This window comes from Cuculus canorus, chromosome 10 (genome assembly GCF_017976375.1).
Source record: "Cuculus canorus isolate bCucCan1 chromosome 10, bCucCan1.pri, whole genome shotgun sequence".
Lineage (NCBI taxonomy): Eukaryota > Metazoa > Chordata > Aves > Cuculiformes > Cuculidae > Cuculus > Cuculus canorus.
The window spans coordinates 7,521,871-7,546,195 of record NC_071410.1 but is presented as its reverse complement, the minus strand read 5'-3'; the positions used below and the strand labels follow the sequence as shown (position 1 = coordinate 7,546,195).

The 24,325-nt window shown below is 40.9% G+C and overlaps 1 protein-coding gene across 3 annotated transcripts in view; it reads left to right on the top strand.

Annotated features, from left to right (window-relative positions):
• ADGRG4 (adhesion G protein-coupled receptor G4) overlaps positions 1 to 22,618 on the top strand; it is a 37,239-nt gene extending 14,621 nt beyond the window's left edge. For all 3 annotated transcript variants that reach the window (XM_054076082.1, XM_054076081.1, XM_054076080.1), the window contains 15 exons: positions 1,283 to 1,415; positions 1,913 to 2,031; positions 3,092 to 3,302; positions 5,419 to 5,584; positions 5,707 to 5,856; positions 6,686 to 6,808; positions 8,525 to 8,570; positions 9,430 to 9,533; positions 10,958 to 11,079; positions 11,901 to 12,169; positions 13,403 to 13,496; positions 14,545 to 14,834; positions 15,369 to 15,470; positions 15,897 to 16,052; positions 16,706 to 22,618. In XM_054076082.1, coding sequence (XP_053932057.1) covers positions 1,283 to 1,415; positions 1,913 to 2,031; positions 3,092 to 3,302; positions 5,419 to 5,584; positions 5,707 to 5,856; positions 6,686 to 6,808; positions 8,525 to 8,570; positions 9,430 to 9,533; positions 10,958 to 11,079; positions 11,901 to 12,169; positions 13,403 to 13,496; positions 14,545 to 14,834; positions 15,369 to 15,470; positions 15,897 to 16,052; positions 16,706 to 16,833 — 2,213 coding nt within the window. In that variant the 3' untranslated portion in view covers positions 16,834 to 22,618. The remainder of the gene's footprint in view (positions 1 to 1,282; positions 1,416 to 1,912; positions 2,032 to 3,091; positions 3,303 to 5,418; positions 5,585 to 5,706; positions 5,857 to 6,685; positions 6,809 to 8,524; positions 8,571 to 9,429; positions 9,534 to 10,957; positions 11,080 to 11,900; positions 12,170 to 13,402; positions 13,497 to 14,544; positions 14,835 to 15,368; positions 15,471 to 15,896; positions 16,053 to 16,705) is intronic.
• The last annotated feature ends 1,707 nt before the right edge of the window (positions 22,619 to 24,325 follow it).

Here is a 24,325-nt window from a genome sequence, read left to right as displayed (position 1 = left end):
CTACAGAGATGATCAGAGGGCTGAAGCACCTCCCATACAAGGACAGGCTGAGAGAGTTGGGGTTGATCAGCCTGGAGAAGAGAAGGCTCAGAGGAGATCTTATAGTGACCTTCCAGTACCTGAAGGGCCTACAGAAAATCTGGAGAGGGGCTATTCATAAAGGCTTGTGGGGACAGGATGAGAGGGAACGAGTATAAACTGAAGAGGGACAGATTTAGACTGGACATTAGGAAGAATTTCTTCACCATGAGGGTGGTGAGACACTGGCCCAGGTTGCCCAGGAAAGTTGTGGCTGCCCCATTCCTGGAGGTGTTCAAGACCAGGTTGGATGAGTCCTCGGGCAGACTGATCCAGTGGGATGTCCCTGCCCTTGGGAGGGGGGTTGGAACTGGATGATCTTTAAGGTCCCTTCCTACCCTAACTATTCTATGATTCTATGAAATGTTAGGGTTGGAAAACATTCGTACAAGTAGCCACACTGAGCTCATCTGAGGCACAAGCTATAGAACATCACACAATCACAGCAAGATCAAAACCTTAAGTTCTAGACAAACAGGAATAAGCTCAAACTGGAATCCTGGTGCCAAGACAGGTCTGAGCACCTTTGCAACGAAGGGAAGGTCAGGCTGATGCAGCTGCAGATCCAGGAGCCGCAGAGCCTGGCTGTTGAGGGAGACCAGAGCCAAACACTGAAACCAAACCCATTGCTGACATTTGCTTAATGCCAGTTCTTATCAATCAAGCCTCAAAGGGCAAATAATCTCTTTGTTGGTTTGGTGACAGTATCCATCGCTCCTTAAAATGCAGAAGCAAACCCGAGAGAAGAGCTAGCAGACTCTACCTGAAATTCAAAACCACGTTTTATACCAAAGACTTACAAAAGATTAGCTGCATACAATAAAAACTACAGGCCTGGAGGAAAGACATTGATGGGATAATGAGGGGCAGTGTGAAAGCACCTTCAGATAGATTAGCGAAGCCTGCAGGATGTGCTGTCATTAGATACAGTTTGTGATGCTGGGATACTAACACTTTACCTGAGAAGTGACCTTGTCAAGCAAAAGAGAAAAAGAGTTGTAGAACAGCAGGTGAAATATTAAAACAAAATGTTTTCTTGCAGCCAATAACACTGTCAAATACTTCTATCCAGTCTGCATGCTACCACCCCAATCCTGTCAGGAAAGGAGGCCCCGAGAACAGCTGGGTCCCCCTTGGGTGTCAGGGGCGTCTTCTTTTCGACTACTAAATCTTTTTAAAGAGCTTTTATGCATTTATTCCACAGCACTAATGGATTGTCCAGAAAGCTTTACACAGACAACTGGCAAAGGGAATTATTCCTGGCCACTAACAAGTCCAGCTACTAAAGTGGAGGTCAGCTGCAGGAAAAACCCTTTGCAGTCTGCTCAAAGGAGCTGGTGAGTGGTGAGGTCGGCTCGTTTCGGTTCTTGCATGGGAAACGGGAGGATGCACCAGGCTTTGTGTGGTGGGGAGCTAGGTGGTAGACTGCCATGTCACCCAGCAGTGCCAGGAGGAAGGGGGACCAGTCCAGCGTAGGCTGCACGAAAAGGGAGTGTTGCATCGTTTCTATCATCTGCAGCCAGTGCAAGCCAGCAGAGTAGGAAGCTGACTTTCTGCTTGAGCAGGGAGGGGAAAGAGGTGCACTGTAGCATTTTCTGCTATCCATTCACAGGGCTCTGCCTTCCAATGCCTCCAGACACATTTCAAATTGCTCTGGCACTTGGTCTCTCCTCTTACGCTGCTAATGGAGTGCTAACTCAGGTCTGACTTGCAAGTCAGTGTTCAAAACTGGGTAATTAATTACATTCTTAGCCACTTATATGGGAAATATGAGGAATGTAAATCATCATATAATTTTTTTCTTGTAACCATGTACACTGTTTATATTTTTCAGTGCAATTAATATTGAACTTGAGCAAGCTTTCTGGAGGAAACCAGATATGACTGAATGTAAGTTACTGGAAGACCTTCCAAACAACATTTTAGACCTCAATGATGTCATGATAACGGAAGGTAAGGCACCAGATGCTTCAGTGCTACAGTGAATCAAAGTAAAAATAGTTGTACTCAGATGATGCCTGTGTTGGACATCTGAAGAACTGGAGTGATAAGGCTGTTTTATGTGCATCCTACTCATCTGGTCATCTTAAAGACTTAAGAGTTTCTAGAGTAGATGAATTTTGCTTCAAAATTCTCTAGCTATCACTCTGAAGACTTGTCTCAAATCCTACACTGCGATTGAGATCAAAGTAAATAACCAGTGAATAATGTGACAGGCTTTGCCTGTCTATACTCTCTCTATTACCACAACAAAGTAGTTCATAGTTCGTGTTCCGTAGATCTCATACAAAGAAGCACGAATCAGTGTACAGAACTGAAAAGTTTGTGCTGTGGTTCATGTAAGCTAGAAGGTGACTGTTACCACCTGATAGTATTTTTTTAAGCTATACCAAACAGTGCAAATTGTCTCAATGATGAACAAAAACAGTACCACAGCTTATCCACTTGCTCAGCAGTGGCATCAAATAATTATAATTGAAAGCCTACAGTTGCATACAGTCTTTCTCACTCCCAGGGTGTAAAACTCTGCTTCTATAAAAAAAAACCCATAGAATGATGATGAGATGATGAATGGCAAATACAACTTTTCAAACTTGCTTTTGTTCCTGTATCAGTTAGGCAGCATTTGGGAAGAGGGGCAGATGTTGTGTAATTTTCAATTCACAAATGCTTGTAAATCTGACTAAAGTTAAAACTAAATATTACCTATAGATGATCATTATAATCCAAAAGCAGACCATGATATTCTTATGAAAAGTACATTGTTTTCTTATTTTAAAATAGAACCGGAGATATCCAGATTTTACTTTCAAGTTTTTGCCAGTTTCATTGACACGTTGAGAGCGTACTGACTTATTCGTGGGTGATAATTTTGTAATAGATCAGAAGCATTAAGGCCATATGGAAAGAGAGGAGAAGCAGATGAACTCCTTGCTTTTACACAGAGACAAATAGCTGTATACCTAGATGTGTCGCTATGCCACAGACATCATCTCTACTTTCTTTTTTTCAGAGAACGCACAAGATGTTGTACAGCATATTTTACACCTCTTGCCAGATGCTGCGCTGCATATGGAAGAATTGGAAATCATTGCAAGTAAAATTTCTGATATCGTAAGGCTTGCAGATATGAGCACGACACTTGCAGAGAATGTGTTGTCTATACTAAACTACATTTTGCTGCAAGAAATAGAAGATCAGAACATTAGAAAAATGACCAATAGGTAAGTAAGATAACTTGCACAGAGGTGGCTTCCTAATAAAAAATGACACTATGAAGAGATCCATGCATTTTGTTTGTTAAAATATCACCACACCAGTTAGCAATTTCTATACTTGGATTTTAAACCTGTTTTGGGGTTCTTTGAGGTGGAAAATGGTTATTATGTTGTCAAAGGTGCTTTTACCAGAACCAGTTCTGCAGAAGTCACCATCACAAAGCTGCTCCCTATGGGCATTTCAGCCCAGAGGCAGAACAGGGAGGCTGCTTTGCTGCCGTCTCATCTCGGGAGTGATCTTCACAGCTCAGCAGCGAGGTCTGTTGGCAGGCCAGCCTGGAGACACATATCTGTTCCACCAGGACATCAGATGGGAGGGTTGTACTTGTGGTGACAAAGGCTTTTTAAGCATAGCTATTCAACATTAGACTTCAGAATCTACATTTAGGATCCTATGTCCATTCTGTGATTCTCACACACACTAAAATTGAGGTTGCTAGATCACTTTCAGAGGGGAGAGAAATGGTTCTACATCTTTAAAGTAACACAACTGTTTATTTTTTAAATGTCTGGCTTCTGTCAATGAGCAGAGCACTGTTCAGGAAAGTACTGCCAGTCTTTGCAAAGGCAGAAGCAAATGTGCAGAGTTTATCCTTTTTTGATTTGGCTGAGACAGCTTTACTGACTTCTCACCGCACAACCTGTGGCTCCAAATAGGAAAGATGTGTTCTAGTTTTCACTGACCAGTCCAACACTAATCAACAGTGCAAGTGCTTAGAAAATCCGCCAGAGAGAAAGCATTAAGTAGCACTGTGATCTTTTTGGCTGTGTGCTCTGTCTTCAAAGTCTGCTGCACTGTGTGGAGTGGGGGCTGCGATAGCTGCCAACACTCAACACCTCTGCCTTCTCAAATAGGCAATGGGTTTTTTTTTTTAGTGAAATATCCATTACTTCAAATTCTTCTCCCATGAATCGTAAGGTTTTGAGGATAAAAATAGGCCCTGGATTCCTAAACTTTAATAGAGACAGATCTGGTATGTACAAGTTGTAGTGATAATGCCTTAACAATTTTTGTGGACAGGATAATCTTAGGTATTTAAGTTACTCCATAAATCAGACCTCAAAAGAGCGTGACCACCATGATGATAAGTGTTAGCATGATATCCTTGCAAGAGCTATTATGCTCCTTCTTTCAGGTCTCAGTAGAAATTGTGGATCCCAGGTGTTCTTAGGAAGTTGAACTGCAGACTTTGCAGCTCTAGAGCAGCTGTGACTGAAAGATTCCCATGGGGGTCTGGTGTGTCTAGGACTGATGATGCATGAAAATAACACTAGACCAAAGAAGGAGAGAGAGGTTTTCCTTTAGTCTGTCAGGATCAGCTGTCACACGCATTTTCAATAGAGTATTATCCTTTCTTGTGTACTGCTGAGTAGCCTTAAGGGAGGCCAGACAAGACCTGGAGCTGTCTCTGACTCTTAATACCCATGAGCATTAAACAGCCCTGACTTGCTGCTTGCTCTGGATTCCAGCCTCTTCTCTCTACATAGGAAAAAAGCCCACCGAAAGCAGGCCCCAGAAAGCCTGTGAGATCTCATCCTCAGAGATATGCAGAGCTTTACTGGACACGTCCCTGCACAAGCTGACCTACCTTGAAAGTATGCGCTGCCTGGAGAAGGTGGGGAGTTGGATGACAAACCTCCACAGGCTGCTTGCAGGCTAAACTATTCTGGCTCTGATATTTTACCCGAGGGTACAATTAGATGATCAAATTGGCAAGTTTTACAAGTTGCTGCCTTCCAGATGACATGGAGCATTGGCCTGAGAGTGAGTTTTGACTCAGGTCTTCCCAGAACCACATCATGTTGATCCTGCAGGAGGATATCTCCCGCTTCATCTTTGGCTCACTCAAACATGCTAACTCATTTGCTCGCTATCACCTCCCCGTGCCTGACAAAATTCCATCCACCCAAAAATGGGCCCATTCTGCTCTAGTGATTGTTCCTTGTGATGATAAACCAGAACGGCTTTTAGCTGATTGTCTCCTGACTGCATATTAAGAAGTCAGGAGAATGTTTCAAGAGATGTATCTTTTCTTTTTCCATTCTGTTGCTTTTGGTAAAGTTTCCTGAAGACAACTGAAGAGATTGGCTATAAGGTGACTTACACAGGAAGAAATATGTCTGTCATAACCAGTTCCCTGGCTTTGTTGGTGATGCGTCCAGATCCCAGCATGTTTGGAGGACTGGCCTTTGGCATTACCACCTATGACAGAGGTGTGGATCTCAAGGTGAGAGCGGAGTATAATCTCTGGGGCCATGGAATAAACCAGACAATCCTCCTGCTATCTTGTACCGTTGTGTTTTTGACCTGAGGAAGCAGCTCTAAGCACGTCACCTCTCTCTCCTGCAGATCAACATTCAAGAAAACCCTTTCCAAAATGCTTTGGCCTCAGTGTTCTTGCCGACAACACTGAAGGAATTCCTAGGGATCCAGCACTCCGACCCAGAAAAGCATTCGAAGATCCAGTTTAATTTTTTTGGGACTACTTCACTCTTTGCCGTAACTATGACTCCTAACAAATGCTAACAGGGCAGCAATCGGCTCAGCTGTTCTTAGTGTGTATAACAGAAAAATCCCAATAGCATCCTGTGTTCTGGGCACATTTGGCATCAGACTGATGGAGTACTAAGAAATGTGCAGGGAAAATGTACCCAGGCAGCAAATCCTTCTCTGTAGCAATGGTGCTCTGAGAGTTTCTGCAGACCTTAGGCTTCTTATTCATTTTCTGTTGCAGATATTACTCTAATGCTTCTCTTCTGCAGGAAAAGAACATACCCTGATTTTCCTCTAATAGTAAGCTCTTGCTTAAGGAACATGCATTGTACATGTCAAATACGATGAAAATAATTTCAAGATTTATGTCTCCATTAAAATTATAGCAGCATTGATATCCAGCATTTAGAGCTGCTCTAGTACTTGCCCCATTTTCTTAACTCACGAGGGTGGGTGAGTGTAATTTAAAGGGAGACATTAATTTAAAAGGAGACATTTATTTAAAGGGCTCAGCAATGCTTTCACACAGAAGCAGCATTCACAATTGTGTCTACTGTCTAATGAGCTTAATGATGTTCAACTGGATATTTTGATGTACTGAAATGATTATACAGCTTTCTCAATTCAGCTGAAGCATCTGAAACTCTGTTCTGCTTCAGCTGGTGTCGAGACTGTCCCTGAATTTGCAACCAGCTACATTTTCTAATGAAGTTGCAAGTGGCTAAATTACATCAGGCATCTCACTGTGTTTAGCTGATGGCCATTTCCAAGAAATACAATTTATTATAAAATATGGAGCGTGGAATTTTTTGGCACGTGTATTTTTCCACTGCAGGATGACAGTTTAACAAAGAAGAGATTGAATACTTACGTTGTGGGTGCCAGTATTGAAAATGCATCAATTCAGAACCTAAATGAGCCTGTGACCATTACTCTTCAGCACATAGACCAAAATACGGTAGGATGTGTTCATTTCATCAAGGACTTGTTGAAGTAGAGCCTATTTCACTTACCTTTACAATAAATTGGCAACAGGACACACAAAACATTTTGCTGCCTGACCTCTCCACTATATATCAACCAAAACATTGTCAGACCACACAGGTCTTGGTGTTAAATTCTTACAAGTTCGTAAAGCCTATGTGTCCGCTCTAAATCCATGCCTAGCAACAAAGGACATTTTCTATCTTTCCTTGTTTTGACCTGGACTATTTTTTTCAAGCAACACTTTATTTGCTAAAAAAAATTGTCAGGTTTTGGATTTGACTGAAATGATTTACAGTTGCTCCAAATTCACCAAATTGTTTCAGTCACCAAAAGAGTTAAATCTCAAACAACCCAAAACATTGCATAGATGTTTTAAAAATTAATTTGCTTTGTTTTGTTTAAAAACGATGTTTCAAAACTAAAACGTGTCTTAAATTCTTTTTCAGTTGGCATGGGTCAAACTTGCACCTTTGCATTTTTGTCTTGCAAATGTTTATGGTCCACCCTTCCCCCCTAATTTATTGCAAACCCAGGGCAGAACAAAATTATTCAAGAAAATTAATGTGGTTAAAGTTCAGGTTAAGGAGAGCTTGAAAATACTGCTTTTATGGCAATACGCTCTCTCCATTCTAGCAAACAATATATACCCAGAAACTTCATCTAGATATTGTCTCTCTTCTATCCTTTTTATGCCACCAGGCCATCTGGCACCTCTCAGATTTTTTAACTCGACCTTTTAAAAATATCATAATTAAATATTTAATGAGATATCATCCTAACCTACATCTTTGGCTCTCTGCCTACTTATATTTGACAGTCTACAGATCAAATGTCTTATCAGCTTATCTGTTAGGGTGGCTTCCTGTAAACACTGTGCTTTATTAAACTTTAATAATAATAAAAGGAAATGAATCTGTGCCTTGGGAAAGTTTGCTCCAGTATTACAAGTAATAAACTAGAATGTTCCCAAGAGAAAACATTGCATTGAATACCCTCTTAAATCTGTTCAGCTGTTTGCAATATGCAGGGAAGCTTTGTTTTCTCTTAGGTGTCTTCCCTGCCTGGTTTCAGGGAGAGAGAGAAAACATTGAGATTTTAAAACAGAGGTTTCCTTGTGTAGAGAAATGTTTGAGGTTTTCTTATTATATAAAATCTCAGGTTGTTATTCTAGGTCTTACTCATAACTTTTGAGTTTCACTGGTAATTCACTATGACATCTCGGATACTGCGTGAAGCCAATGAGATCAGACATGGGAATCAGTCTAAGGTGGACAATTTGTTTGATTTTCTTCTGTCCTTAAAAGACAGCACAAGATACAGAAAGACTGCCAAAACTGGGAAAATCACTGACTCCTAGAACTTCCTTTGGTAAAGGGGAAGGCAAAAACTGGGGCTCTCTTCTGGTTTTCAGTGCCATGGATGAGCTGGCTGATATCCCAGCTGATTTCCAATGACCAAGTGTCCAGCTGCCCCTGAACTGCTGGCATCTCCAGCGACCTCCGTGGCACCACCATGCAGTAATGGCAGAGATCAGTGGGCTTCCTCGTAGAGCAGCACAGAGGAAATGAAATCAAACAACTGCCTTAGTTATAAACCCTGATTACAGGCATGATGAACCGTCTGTGAGCGCAGGCAGCATCCAGATGTACTCGATAAATGTCACAGTCTCCTTTTTCTCTGCTTTCAGGGCAATGCAGCAGTGCACTGTGCCTTTTGGGACTTTCAGAAGAACAGTAAGTGTTAATTACAGTGCTGCCATGCTTGGCTCCTTCACCGACCTCACAGAGCCTTTGGCGTCTTGATATTCCGGCTTGAAACTTTGACACTGTCCTGTTGGGTCTGTGTTGCTGGTTTCCATTGACGTTGATACCACAGCAATCAGTGTTGCTACTAGAGCGTAAGCCTCTGGCATTGTATCATGGTGCATACACGTGTGTAAGAAGACAGTGTAAGAAAAAAGCAGAAATGCAATGTAATGTCAGATGACTTCTCACGGTTACTTCAGGGAAGTCAGTGGGGGCTTTGCTGTGGTTAAGTCTTGACTATGGCTCAGGTAGTCAACAGACACAGAAAGGTAACTGTGTGTTAGCTCACGTGGGACAAGTTTTCTCTGCAATTGTTGGTGTTAGAATGTATGTATTTTAAGTAAGAAACTTAGCTACTGAATATGTCATACATAGCACATAAACGGGGTCATAAGTTTCATCTTACTGGGGAAGATCTGGGTTTTTCAGTGCCACACTTTGCCTAAACAAATCCTCTGCCTTGTAAATGTTTCTTGCCTTCTGTGTTTCCACACCCTGCAGTGTAATCTAGTCCAATGCACTTTTCCTTACCTTGCTTCTCTGTGTGCAGGCATGTAAATGACTTTAAATATTTCTTCCTTCCACCAGAGGCTTTCATCCAAGTTTTGATGTTCTCAGGCAGCTATATAAGATGTGTTCCTGTGTGAAATCTCACTTCTGTGCTGCTAAATGACCCTGCAATCTGTACTAACTTGAGCTCATATTCACACATTCTGCATGATGCAGAGCTATAAATGACTGAGCATGACTAACTCTGCTTAAAAATCTCTTTTTCTCTATTACACAGATGGACTGGGTGGTTGGAATACATCGGGGTGTGAAGTAGAATATACAGATATGAATTACACAATCTGTTTTTGTAACCATCTTACCCATTTTGGAGTCCTACTGGTAAGTACTCTGAATCATCTCCAAAAAAGTCCCATGGCACTAAACAAAGTCGTCAGTAGCTTTGGGGAGAGATGGGAAATTCATATCTATACAAGCTGTTAGATATCTGCAATTTTGCCAAAATCCGTAATAACAAACAAAACAGTTATAATAATTTTTATGGTATAAAGTTCTCTAAATGTCACTTGCTTCAAGGCAAATTCATTTTACAGATGTAGTTTGTACTTCTTTGCAATGTAACTTAATCAACATTAATGTGCTATTTGCTGCATTGGAAATACTGTGTTAAATTTATTGCCTGCCAGTGGCGACTTATGATGTTACATCTTTCTGAAAGTTTTATCAACACTCCATCAGAAAGAGAGTTTAATATAAATATGGGAGATGTCATTAACTATCATCTCTTATTTATAGGGCAAAACCAGCAGTCAGTATTTTAATACAGAGAAAACTACCTCCAAAGCTGAATGTCAGAAAATGAGAGTGCAGAGATGACTGCCTGAGAATGGGCTGCTGCAATAGCAAAGTCTTGGGCAGGCTCAGAGCAAACAGAGTAACTTAAATTTGTCTAATCTCGGTAGGATACAACTTACTCCATGCGTAAGGCCACTCCTTTGCCCTCAGATGCTTGCCCAGTTTCCCCCAGAGGTCAACATTACCCTGCTCCAAGAAAGGCAGGAGAGCCCTCCCTGGTAGTAAAAATGTGACTTTTACAGGGAGGAATTTAGGTGGTACAGATATCAGAAAACTCGTTGAAATTTCTACTCAAGCAAAAAGAATTCAGTTTGAATTTAGGATCATGCCTCTTCTGCACTGCCACTTTTGTACTCAGCACGGTTATTTAACAGCCCAAAGTCACTTGTACACTGGCTGCTACAGGCAGGCTACTACTCTGAGGTTCGAAATTTCACCAAACAGAAGAGAAACTGTAGCAGAGAACAGCAAAATCCTCTCCATGTCACTGCCGGCAGCAGCTGTAGAGAAGCAGAGCCCAGCATCCCAGCTGAGTTTTGCACAGTGATGTTTTCTGGATGGGAAGGGTCCTCCCGCACTCCAAGACATTTAGTAGCTTTGTGCGGTTCCCACGCATGGCAGCTGCCATTGAAATAAAGCAAAGTTTCTCCTAAAAGGAGAGCTCCCAGTGGAATAGTTTTGGCAAGATACTTGAATCCTTGTTGAATTGGTGATTTCTCAAGTACAGGTTCACAACGAAACACTGGATACTTAAAATACTGCATATTTTTACTAGTTTGGATATTCTAGAGGACTATGCAATAAGAAACACATAAAAATATTAAAGGAAACCCTCCAGAATTAGCAGTAAGCAGAAGAGAAAGGAATTTCTTTATCAATGTGAAAATGTGGAAAGCAATTTTCTTTATCTACTATGGCAAACAACAGTAATTCTTTATCTTGTAACACAGGACTTGTCCCGGACAGAGATAGATCCCACACACGATCGTATATTAACTGTGATAAGCTATGCAGGATGTGGTGCTTCTTCCATTTTTTTGAGTGTGACACTGGTGACATACCTAGCCCTTGAGTAAGTCTGATCTTTTTCTTATAACACTTTTAATATTTTAGCAATAATGGATTTGCAGCAACGAATGGAATGTTCGGTAATATTTCGTGCTGTGATGCATAGGAGAGAAAACTGAAGAGCTGACAGTGTCAATATTGCTTCATTTTAACCTGTTTCTGTGGTGAAGTAAGAGGATTCAAATACGCTTCAGTACGAGCACTGGTCTGAACTGTTTGGCAACTTTTATATTCCTACATTTCTGTTGTTTTAGCAAAATATCCATGGACATGGGTAAGATATCATGTCAGGAATACAGGATGTTCCACGTATATATACACACAGAGGGACTATACATTGGATGTTATCAGCAATCTGGAATACTCCCCGTATATAGACTGTACATTCGATGGTATCAACAGTGAAAGAGAGAAAATTTTGCTCTTTCTTGTGTTGTTTCCTTTTGGATAGGTTTCCTTTTATACCGCACATACCAGTAGCTCCTTGGGTAACTGTGGATGCTTTGATAATTCAGTGATATTGCAATAACAATCACACTTGATGCAGTAGTAAAAAGATGTTGCTAAGTCTGTCTCTCCCCAACCAAGTGTGAAAAACCTGGCAGGTCTCCATGTATATAGAAGCTCTGCTTTTTCAGGCTGGGAGCTGTGCTTCAAAAACACATTAGTGACGTGCTATAAAACACTAAGGAAGATTACAACTCATACCACGAGAAGCCGGTTTATAATATGACAAAGAGAAGTTTGTGCTGCCTTGCATTAGTGAATGCACCCAGCACACAACTCATGCAATGATAACCTTGTGGACTTTCCCCTTCTCTTTAGAAAGCTGCGGAGAGACAACCCTTCAAAAATCCTGCTCAATCTTTGTGCTGCACTGCTGATGCTGAACATGGTCTTCCTCATCAATTCCTGGCTGTCCTCATTCAACCAGCCAGGTCTCTGTATCACTGTGGCTGTGCTCCTTCACTATTTCCTTCTTGCAGCTTTCACATGGATGTGTCTGGAGTCTGTCCACTTGTACTTGGCTCTTGTCAAAGTTTTCAATGTTTATGTCCCCAAGTACATCCTAAAATGCTGTATCGCTGGCTGGGGTAAGCACTTTTCTTCTCCATTTCTGTGTTTGATAACTTCTCTAAGACAGGGGCACATTTGCAAAAGTAAGTTAAGACGCTGAGCTAGCAGAAATGTGGTGCACCCCCTGAGCTGTAAAGATGGATTTCTTTCCCCAGGCAGGGTCAGCTTAAGTTTCTTCTGCTCAGGGAGACGTTAGCCGAAAGTGCTGGTTACTCCTTGCACAGAGTCATATACAAGGAAAGGTGAAAGTGGGCATAAGGAACTGCTCTCTCTACCTGTCCTGCTCTTTACAGGAATGATTTGTTATGGTATTTTGTGTTAGTGGGTGAACCTGAGGAAGTATGAGCTGCCCACAGCCTTCACCCCTGAAACAGTGATGCTCAGAGGTGATTTTGACCTCCTTCTTCAGGCCTTGTGTCCTTACCTGCCATCCTGTGTGTCATTCCCCTCTGAGGAACGGATTTGACTTTCATTCACAGTTCTCCTGAGGACTTTGCTGATTCACCTCTCCTTCAAGCTCTGAACATCAGAGACTTGTTTAGGAGTAACATAACAAGAAGGACCCCAAATAAATGCTGCCTCAGCTGTTAGAAAGGATGTTACCAGGGGGACTGACCCAGAGCAGGACTTGGCCTGTAGTTTTTGGGTCACCATTAGATGCTGTTTTAAAGTGGATTTTTTTAGGCTTTTGACTAGTGTGCAGTGTATCATCGTCTCTGTCCTAAGACTTGATATTGTACGTAATTGTTCTCAGGGGCAGCCATTCATGAAGGTGTTGGTGGCATCTGTTCTCAATAGAAAAGCCAGAATTGAAAGAAATATGGGAAATGGGAAGTGAATGGAAAGGAAGACTGATAAAACACTGTCTGGAAAATGTCTGTCTCTATCAGATCTTAGCATAAAATGCTGTGGTCTGCTTATCTTTTGACACTCTGCTTGTTGTAATAATCAGTTGGTTTTATTTTACCAGATTGGATCCCTTCTGGAGATGTTTGAACATTCACAAACATTTCGCAAACACAAATATTTTTATGCCTACTCATTTGTAATTTACATAAATAAGAAGATTAAACCTGCTATGCCACACATTTAATTACATTCATTTCAGAAGGAGCTTTAGGGGTAGACTTTGAACCTAAGATGTACATGTCTGCTGTAATTATTCATCAGAGATTATCTGATATCTTTTCATATTCTCCATTTGTTCTTTTAAATCTAAGTATCCCTTTTTCTCTTGCCTTCTATACTAGGAATACCAGCTATTGTAATTACTATCGTGCTCATTATAAATAAAGACTTCTATGGCAATGGATCACTTTTGGAGAACAATCCGCTCAGCAATTTGTAAGTATAACACTTTAAGCTTCTTGATGGTCCCCAGGGCATCTTAAAGATAGAAGAAATAACGAGAAAACAACAACTTCTTTCTTGCTTTTGTATTTTCTCCCCCATCTCAACCCTCTCCTTCTACTGTTTCTAGTTCAGTGGATCATTTTGATGTACGGCTACTACATGGCATAACTCTCACATCTGTGGGCTGGGCTTGAGGACCAGGAGGCCCTCTGCCAGTCAACTCTGTATCTACTTTCTGGAATATCTCTTTTTTTTACCTGACATTGACTCAGTCTGATTTTCTATGTGCTCCTACAAGTTCTAGTTTTCTGGTAAAACCTAAAGGCAGAATAATTACTCTGGTATTTTGCACATTTACCTTTTTTTTTTTTTTTTATTCACACTGCTGTCTCTTCCTCATTTCAAATTCTTTTATTCATATCATCTCAAACTCCTCTAGCTTTTCCAGGGGGAAAACACTGCATTCTTTCATCCTCTTTTAAAAACGTTTTATAGCAAATAATTCTTCCTCCTTTTTTTTTTCTTTTTTTCCACCTGCTTTCTGTTTACCGCAACCTGATCGCTTGTTGGTGAAGATCACCTGGAATATTTGCATTCTATCCTATCAGAGAGGCAACACACACCCATGACGCCTCAGAGGGAAAACTGTTACCCATCTTTATCAATAGGCAGTAAAACTCACTAGATGTCTAAGGAAAAGCTAACCAGTGCTCACCTCTGTGCTGTACTGTTGACTCCTAATTAAGACATCTTGAACTCGTTTTTTCCTTAAGTCAGTGTGTCTTTGTGTGCGTTATTAAGTTTTGAAACAATTGTTCGGTTTATTTGAATTTGATAGAAATATTAAAGTCTCAAGTTAATAGCATCCATAAAAAGGCAAGTGGAGAGATTTGTTGAATGTCCTCATTGGGGGAAGTTATGGGGGTTAGGGATATGAGATATCGGAGAGCCATATGGGAGACTTATTTTGGATATCAGGCTTCATTAATTTCACTGCTCGCAAAACTCCTTGTTAAATATATACTCCCCTTTCTTGCAGTTGCTGGATTCAAGAGAACTTAGTGTTTTACACCTCTGTCGTGGCCTATGTCTTCTTAATATTTTTGATGAATACAGCCATGTTCATCACTGTCCTCCTGCAAATCCAGTCCATGAAATCAAGGACACAAGAGAGATCCCGATTCTGGAAACGGAGTTTTCTCCAAGACCTCAAAAGTGCTTTCAGCTTGATGTTCCTTTTAGGCTTAACTTGGGGTTTTGTCTTTTTTGCCTGGGGACCAGTAAGGATATTCTTCTTGTACCTCTTCAGCATTTTTAACACCTTGCAAGGTAATTTCTGAATGGGGAACTGCTATAAATACAATACTTTAGGGCCGTGGAATATAAATAAATCTGTAACATCGTGTAATTCAAGCAAGGGGGAAGAGGAGTGCTCATATAGCTTTTGTGTTAGAGTGTTTAGCTATTTTAATAGGAAAGCTCTGTTGAAGTGGGATGATAGTGTTGCTTAGATAGCATTGCTGTGATAGGTATACTATTAAAGACATGAATTCATGCCTTTGAAACATGGGTGCCAATAAATACATCTTTTCAGGAGCGGTACAATCCTTCTTATCTGGGCATAAAAATGGTTATAGAATCTATATTTATTATACCAGATCTGCAGAAAGCTCTTTCCATTACTCTTTCATATGCATCAAGGGCTCGGTGCAGTTCTGGGCCAATGTGATGCTGGCTCAGGAACCACCTCTCTGCCCGTACACAGCATACTGGTAACTGAGTGGCACACAAAAAGTTTAGAAAAGGGACAGCAGGCTGGAGAACCCACCTGAAAACCGTGAATTTCTCTTCCTACTTCGTTAGGGCTCTTCATCTTCGTGTTTCATTGCCTAATGAAGGAAGAAGTAGTGAAGCAGTGCCGAATACACTTTTGCTGTGGAAGATTTCGTCTGAGTAATTATTCTGGTAAGCACTGAGGAGTTCTGTTTAGCTTGACTTGCAAGTCTTTGCCTGCTACTTCATCTGCTATTAGTGTCACATTTGTTCCACATTAAGAAATAAGGCTCCTCTCAACAGCCTTTCTGTATTGCATTGAATAATTGTTCTTTAATAGGTCTTCATCCTCTTCCATTAACTGTTTATATGACATGATGATGGGGTGAGAGCATGCAGAAAAAACTAGATTTGCAAAAAGGATTTCAGCTTGGTCAGAGATTCAGAAATTTATGTAGGATATTGGATATACTATAAGTTATTTTTTATGCGCAGGAGCTGGGTTTGCTCAGCCTGACCCAAGAAGCAAGCACAGATCTTTCTCCTCAGTCTCCCGTACATTGAGACGTGACATTTGTACAGAATTTTATTCTTGTGCCTTCCACTCTCTGATTTCAGACTGGAGTGGGTCAAGTGCAACTTCTGGTTCTACACCAAGGCATTCAAACCAGAAATCACCATCCCAGGCTTTGTGGAATCTAAATTGTAACAGAACAAGTTCAACTTCCAATGGTTCAGATTTCCCCTCCAGGACTCCTCCGGATTTTAGGATTGGTAAGAAAAACAGCATGTACTGCATGGACTAGAATGTAATAGGTTCCATATGGTGACTGTCAAATCCCAGACAATGGAAACGGACAGGAAATCTTTCACTGCTTTGCCTGTACCAAACCAGTTAGGGGTTAGTGGTTATGTTACAGATGGGTTTTGCTATACTAAGGAGAGTAAGAAAGCCTGAAGACCCTGGTATAGTTCTTCAGAAGAAGGGAACTCTCTGCTCAGCTTCCACTTCAGGCACCTGAGAAATATTCTACCCTAGGCCAGGTGGCTGTCATTCTCACAGGACCCACTTGCAGTTAGGGAACACTATAGTCTATCATCTCATGCATTCCCAAAAGAGCAAAGATCTGGGGCTTATTGGAACCTGAACAAGACCTGCTGTGAGACTGTTTAACTCAGAAGAATCCCAGCAGGAGGTTTTTCCTTCCAAGATGGAGAACCGTTGCAGAGCTGTATTCTGAAAAAGGAATGCCTTTGTAGGAATTCTGACCTAAGCACCAAATATTCCTGGTTGTTTCTGGAAACGTGCTGATTTATGTTATTTCCCCAAAGATGTTAAATCAGTGTGTTCTGCATAGACAGGTTTCTTTCTAAATGTATTAAAATAAATTCTTATAATGGAAATTTTTCATAATTCTTTTCCATAGCTGAAGTTCATTACAACCCCAGTGCTGTACCTCCAGAAGATGGTGAGACCAAACATCCTTTTTCACAAAGAATACTGCCCATGGATACAGGGCTGCACTATCCACAGAAAGCAAGATTTTTTCATTGATAATGGATGTTTTCTTCTGACTGTCTAACGATGGTTCTCTTTTGTGGCATGCAGAAATAAACACTGATCTAGATAATTACTTCTAATGTACAATTATCATTCTGAACTCTATTATAGAGCTAAAACGTCCCATGACTTAACTCTCTAGGCTTCAGTGGAGTGAAGGTACTGACCACATAAGGATTTGGTGTTTCCACGATTAGCCCTCACGTGCAACAGAGACTGGAAACATTCTCTTCCTCATCATTAGACCTTCTCATAATTTGTCCTCTTTTTTGTCCTCCTTACATCCTTCTGCCATCCCTCTGCTCCTTCTTCATCTGATACTTATCCTCAGAATCTAATACTCATCATACTGACTTTCAAGGTTTTGAGCCTGTTGGCTGACTGTCTCAGGCGTGGATGTCTAAGTTCCTCAGTCAGTACCTCTCCTTAATTTTTCTGAGGTGGGCTTTGATCAACTTATACATTAAGGAATTGGAGCCAGCTTTCCAAGATGTTCTTTTCAGTTGTATGTTTTTATTTTCAGATGTGCTGACACTGCTGACTTGGACTTAGATCTCTAATAAGATGTAGATGTGTGTTTAAATGTGAAGAAGTGTTGCCCAGTACCTTCAAATGGAACATGGAAACAAGAAAAAATTAAATCCCACCTATTGTGGGTGCCCATATGTATGACATAGGGTTCAAATTACCTCTCCTGCAAACAAAAATAACCTAGAACACCAGCAGATAAAATTATAGCTGCTTTGGAGGTGATGATTAAGAAATTTGCCCTTTAGTAATACTTTGCTATGAATACAGCAAAAGGTAAAGTCCATTTCATAACACCGCAAGAGACATTTAACTTTCCTTTCCTACTAAAAAGGGGGTTTCTTTCAGCAAATGTTTGAATTGGTAACTTGCCTGCTCAACCGAATCCTAGTTTCAGTTTTGAATGCCATTCTCTGTATCATTCAAGCAAAGATTTTTTGATGATTGTTAATACAGTAAGATACTAACCTGTACTGATGACAGGGAAGTAAAAAAATGTAATAGTGCTGTCTTACAGCTGGTGTGTACAATAGCAAATACAAAAGGTTCTTTCATTCTGTGAATAACTCCCACACAGCAATTAAAGGGAAAAGATGAATATTCCAACGTACAGTAGCTACAGCCAGCCTACTTGAAATTAGACAGATCACCTTCAGTGCCTTGGCTTTCTGGGAGAAACGTTAGCATGGAAAACATACAAACAAGTTCCACCTCATACCTACTTCTTTCTAACTTGAAACTGCTTTCAATGAGAAAGAAACGTAATACAAAATACAGTGCAGTATGTCAGACATTCAAACTATCATTTTCTGCTTGTATTCTTTATTTTCATTAGTAACCTCTTTGTCCTACAATCTGCTGCTGAATACAAGTTTTCCCTGCTCTGCAGTGAGAAACAGGACACACTGTGCTGTGGTGCTGGGAGGTAAAGCTGTGCCTGACTCTCCCTGCCCCCCCTAACCTGGCTGTTGGACACCCAGATGTCCTGGGAGAGGAAGGAAGGAAGCTGAGGAGGAACTGGGGGTTTAGTCCTCCCCCGAGTCCCTTTTACATCAGTTTGTCTCTGCCATGACATCAGTAAGTCTAGGTGGATGGACAGCGACCCTGTTTCCTTGTTGACCATCTTGCTTTGATGCTCACCATCCTCCTTTGTGCAGTAATTCTTTCTGCATACACTCTGTAGGACAGAAGGTAATAGTCCTAGATTTAGACTAGACAGTAGGTATCAATTTCTAATTTTAAGGAAGATGGAATTGCCATCATTGCAGGTCTTAAAAAACCCTCACGGGGATAAGACAAATATCTGCCAGAATTGGTGTAAGTTGAATTTACCATAGTGCAAAGGATGGACTGGAAAATGTGGTGAAAGTCCTCCCAACTCTATTTTCTACTACTGTAATTTAAAATAAAAAGGCAGTGAAAAAGAATCAATATGAGAGCAACAGGTGACTGGCGTTGTCTCCATAGAGTAGACCTTAACTGTTTTGTCACATTCCTGATAAAAGATGAAATGTACCTTGATTTTCTAAAGTTTTTGTTAAATGCCCTCATAACATTTTAAAATTCTTAAAAGCAACAAAGGTTTTCATAAAAGCTGGACAAGTAGCAAGAAAAGTGCTGGAATACTTAAGACTTCTCAGGTTGCCAGGAAATTGCTGGAAATGTCAACGTGTTTCCTGCTTTGGAGGTGAAATGGCAGAAGAGCAAGCTGCACCGTGCAGAGTGATGTCAGATTTCCATTCTTTCGTTTCTTTTTCTATTCCAAAAGCAAAAACTGGAAGTAAATTTTTAAAAACCTGTCAACTTGCTTATGTAGAATGCGAAGTGCTATTTGTTCTAGGAAGGCGGTTAGCTCACTTCCACTCTCCATCATATGTCTAATGGCTTTTCCAGCTAACCGGTGTATCATTTATGTTTCAAGCGTGGCATTGTTTAGGTTGTCAGCCAGAATGAAGATACGTAATTTTCTTTGGGCTGAAACAATATCTTCCGCACCAGCACCACTTCATTTGCTCCTCTCCGACATATCTGCGCTAGCAATCTGTCACGGCATCGTGGATTGATGGTTTTCACAGGGAGAGGACATGCACAAAGACAAATCTAATAAAAAATTACTATGCGCTTGTGATTCACATCCTAATAATTTTAAGTGATGGGAACAGCTTCGGCAGCTCTGGCTTGCATGTGACCTGACAGGTAGAGGTGCGTTACTGATACAAACGCACCCTCCTCCCTGCAGTTTTGATTGTATCAGTTGACTCTGCTTGCTCTCTGAGAAAGCAGCAATCTAAAATCTAAAAGCTCCTCTAAGTCATTCTTATTTACTCCTAGATTACTTATTTTTAGTGATACCTACACCAGGAAATGTGTGTTCTAATTTAGACCAACGAAAGAAGAATTTCTGTAAGTATATTTATCTATGAAGACAATTATTTGATGTCAGATCTCAGTGGGTTGTTAACAATAGATTAGACAATGCAAAAGAAATAACAAGTGATAGTAAAATCACCGCAGCAGCTGCGGTGACTCAAGCAAAACCCTCCTCACTCCCATGCTGCTATTTAGACTGGCACTAACCTCAACCACCCTTCGTACCAAGTAAGCCTGTGGATGCACATCCAAGGTCTAAGCAGCTCACCCAACAGTCCCTGGAGAGTTTTACCATCTCCACGCACACAAGCAGCTAAAGCTGCCTTCTAGCTCAATGAATACACAGCTCTTTGATTGCCATGTGATAGATCAGAGAATGACAGTTAAAGGTCAGGGCAGCTTGTTAAAGTTTTTTTCTGACAGCTGATGAGCCTACAGTACTGGCTAGCAATACAGGTTAGCAATACCTACGCCCAAGATGTATAATTCATTCTAAATTTAGCAGGCAGTTATTATTGGGACAACGAAAGAAATGTCATCGTGGGAAATGATTTGAGATTAAAAATCAAAATACTGGCAAGATAATTACCTGTTGCGTAAGATGATTGTTAAGCCTTAATGCACAGTACTCTGTGGTTTTAGGTATCAGAAAGTATTTAGCATGTAATGGCACTCTAATGGTTCTAAATTATATGCATCATTGAGAGTTTCAAGGGTGCCCAAAGGAATTGTTCTTGCTATATTACTTCATTGCCTGATTGTTCCAGTAATGGAAGAAATTCAAGGATACATTCTAGTGTTTATTTTTCTCTCTTTTCTGAGAAATAACACTGGTATTTCACTGGCCATTCCCACAGTGAAACCGACTGAGGAAACTCTTGGAAAAGGAAATTGGAAGGGATGCAAGAATTGCAAAACAGGATAAATGGTATCTGGAGCCATTGATTAATGACGGCATTAGAGATCCTATGGCAGGCAGACTTAAGTCCACTGGATAGTCTGGATTTAGACATTGTAACCAAATCAGAAGCTATTTTCTTTAAGAAAGAAGATCTCCCTTTTGCTGCTGTATTACTGAACGCTGCTCCTGACAGCTCATGCGAACTGCCCTTCGTAACACTGAGGGCTGGGATGGCGTTTGTTTTGCCCTAGACCTAGCAGTAAGTCTTGTGGTATTTGAAAGTGCTCTTCTTTAGTTCCAGAAAAACAGGGACACAGTTCCAACCAAATATTACTGCAGGATTTGATGCCCTGAGTTTCAACGCCTGCACAGCTCCCTCTGCCCTTGGTGTAGAATCAACTCCACAGAGGTATTAGGGAAAAAGCCCAGTAGTAAACCAATGTATTTTCTCCTAAATGAGTAGTGTTTGACAACAAATGATGGCACTGCTGCGAATGTGGCACAGCCTGTGAAATTGGTGTTAAAGCATCCTTTTAATAGCTCAGTAGTTGTTTTGTCTCCAGCTGCTGAGGACACTGAGCGATGGTAAAAATATCAAAATACACAATAGAGAAGATGTTCCCACTTAGTGGTGTAAAACATCAGATTGACAGACACTGAAACCAAGCTCTTATGTTCACAAGTGAAGAAATCCATCACAGGCAGTGCCTTACGCAATCTGTCTCCCCATTGCCTGGCACTTGTACCTCTGAAACGGGTGTCTGGCAAGGTGGGGAGGTGATGTTCTCTCTGTTTAGGGATGGACTCAGGTTTAGCACAGCAATCACTCGTTCTGGTTCTTGTAGAAGGACAGAGCAGAACTGGAAACAGCCCTGATGTGTTAGTAATTTGCTCTAAAAGTGGACCACTGTCTCTGACACCAACGCTTACTCTGGGTGTGCAATCAGGCTTTCCCATCTAATATTTGCCTGTCGGAATGCTAGAAAAGGGACTGGGAATAGTGACACAAGTCATACAGCCCCTCAAATGACTGTTTGATAAAAGCTTCGTTCTTACTATTGATGTGAGCTACAGCACTCTTTATCCCCTCATCTTGCCATTATTTGTCCTGCTGATGGCAATTTCTATTTAAAGAGAAGATACTGAAGCTGTAATACAGATGCAAGTCAGAAACGAGACAATTACATGCATCTACCCCAAGAATGCTGTCTCCAGAGTAGGGAATCCTCCCAACACAAAGGTGGCAAAGCCAGTTCAGAAAACACTGTGAAGAAAATTATATTTCAGGTAACATAATTCTAGTTAGAACTGCAGAGCCTAGCTTATAAGCTGGAATTGTTCACGGACTCCGGGTGGGGACTTCTTGACAGAGGGGCAAAAACCCTTCCTTCATCTTTATGTCAAAAGAAGGTGACCTAAAAGGAAAGCTAGAACTTGCTGGAACAGAAAGATTTACATTTATTTGGGTAGACTGCTAGACTTCACTCCAGGTAGGAGCAAGAGGAATGTGCCTGTGGTGACCCAGCAGCAGCGTCCTGCTCTGTGCTGGACAGCCTGAGAATGTGAACAGCAATCCGGTTCGTCTGTAGACGAGAACTTGACCTGAGAAAAGCCTTTTGTAAGAGAGGATGCCACAACAGAGTCTACCAAAATTGAAGACTAAGATAGACAAGCTGTTCGGTCTCTCTCTGCCGTTAATACTTGAAGAACATAAACGTCAATTCACTCAGCAGAGAGACGGAAAAGATACACCAGCCAGAAACAACCAGATGGCAAAATTGCTATGAGAGACAATTAAAGCAAGGGTTGAAAATGAGTTTGTGATGTAAAAGAAGAATTAAGACAACTAAATAGATCTATGCAGAAATTATACAAATAAAGACCTAAGAAAGCAAGTTGAAATAATCCTAAAAAAAACCCCATGCTGTCTAACATAGCCGTAGTTCACTGCTTATCAGTTTCCTACCACTCCAGCCACATGGGATTTTGACCTATTTGTGTAACTGACAATCAAGGCTGTATGACCAATGTACACTGAAATAATAAAAATAAGCTACACAAAATAATTCTAATTTTGGAAAATCAATTTCTTTAATGGGAGTTAAGATTTTGGCTGATTTCTCCACATTTTGGCTTGGTGCAGAGCAAATGGTTCTGAAAGAGATTCTTCTGAGTGGGTAACACTATGCAGCACATGGAAATGACTTTAGTCAGCAGTCACACTGCATTAAAACAGAAAATTTGCATTAAAAATACAGCTAAACGATATAGTCTTGAGTATTTTGCTTGGGTGGTTTTTTTTTTTCAGCACGGAGTTCAAAAAGAACATTCATTTTCTGTGACTGTTTCATGTGTTTTCCAGTATTTTAACAATTGCCAGAATTACCCAAATTGCTTTTTCTTAGCACCAGAAGACAGAGATCTTAAATAACACCTTGGAGTCATTTACTGTTTGAAATAATGAAGCCATTCTCTTCCTTTTCAGCTGGATTTGCAAAACTGAAAGCGATCAGAATCTGTGTTAAAAACACGGTGTGTTTTCTCCAGCCTGGTTTCCACCCATGACACCAATGGAGAGCACACAAAACTGTCAAACAGAAACACTGAAATTCTACTATTGTAAACAAATCACTTATTTTATGTTTACTATCTGTCCTCCAGGCTCTTATTTGGTCTAGAGAATGTTATTTTGTGTGTTTCAAAGCAATATTTTTCACCTTCTAATGAGCAATCAAGACAATGTGTTACCATCTATAGAGAACCTGGCTAGAACCTGCAGTAATACAAGGACTATAGGAAGAATTGTGAGAAACGAAGGAGCTTCCTTCTGCCAGATTCCCCGAAGGAGGCAGAAAGCTAGGAAAAAAATATCCTTTCAGTAGAAAGACAAAACCAAGTAGAATTCAGTGCTGCTGTGAGCTGGTTTAGACACACGAACTACACCCTGTTAGAGACAGAGCAGGGAAAATGTGTCTGTGTTTCCACGTAGTGCGCATTTCTGAAGTGCGAAGCATCAGTCTGAGCATCCAGGTTCAGACAAATGAATTCAGGGCCAGTTTGGAACAAACAGGACATGAAGCATTGGGAGCAAACAGAATTTTAAGCCCTTGATACTCCCTGGAATTGCCTTCATCTGTGGCGCATGTTGGTGTCCTCACAAGTTGTAAATATGGGTTGGGAGGTCTGTCACCTTTTCCTTCAAACCTCAGTCATCCCTCAAACCAGCTGTTGGGAGCATCTCATAGCTCAAGAGTCCCTAGCCTTCTTCATTAGCTCTTACACAGAGGGATACCTGTCCAGGTCCTCTGTTTTGCTGTACAAAAGAATCGAGTGGCAGAATGAACCAAACCTCAGGTTTCAGGTTGCCAGTCCTAATCTCTCAGATGGCTCTGAGAGCTCTGGGACCGTAAGAGGTTGGATCTATGCTGCTACCTGAGCTTTGGTGCATCAACCAACCTTTAGTGCAACTCGAGGCAAGTAGCAAGTGTCTCTTGGCTAAATTCCAGTTTCAGCTAAACACCTGATGTTTCATTCAGATGCTGCTCTTGAGTCTTCAGCACTTGGTGGATCACAATTAGTTCCACATGTTTACTGATGCGCTACTTCTTCTACACAGGAAATCTAAACACTTTATGTAACAATCTGACATTAAGCTGTCACAATCCATTACAGTTGCTGAACTTTATA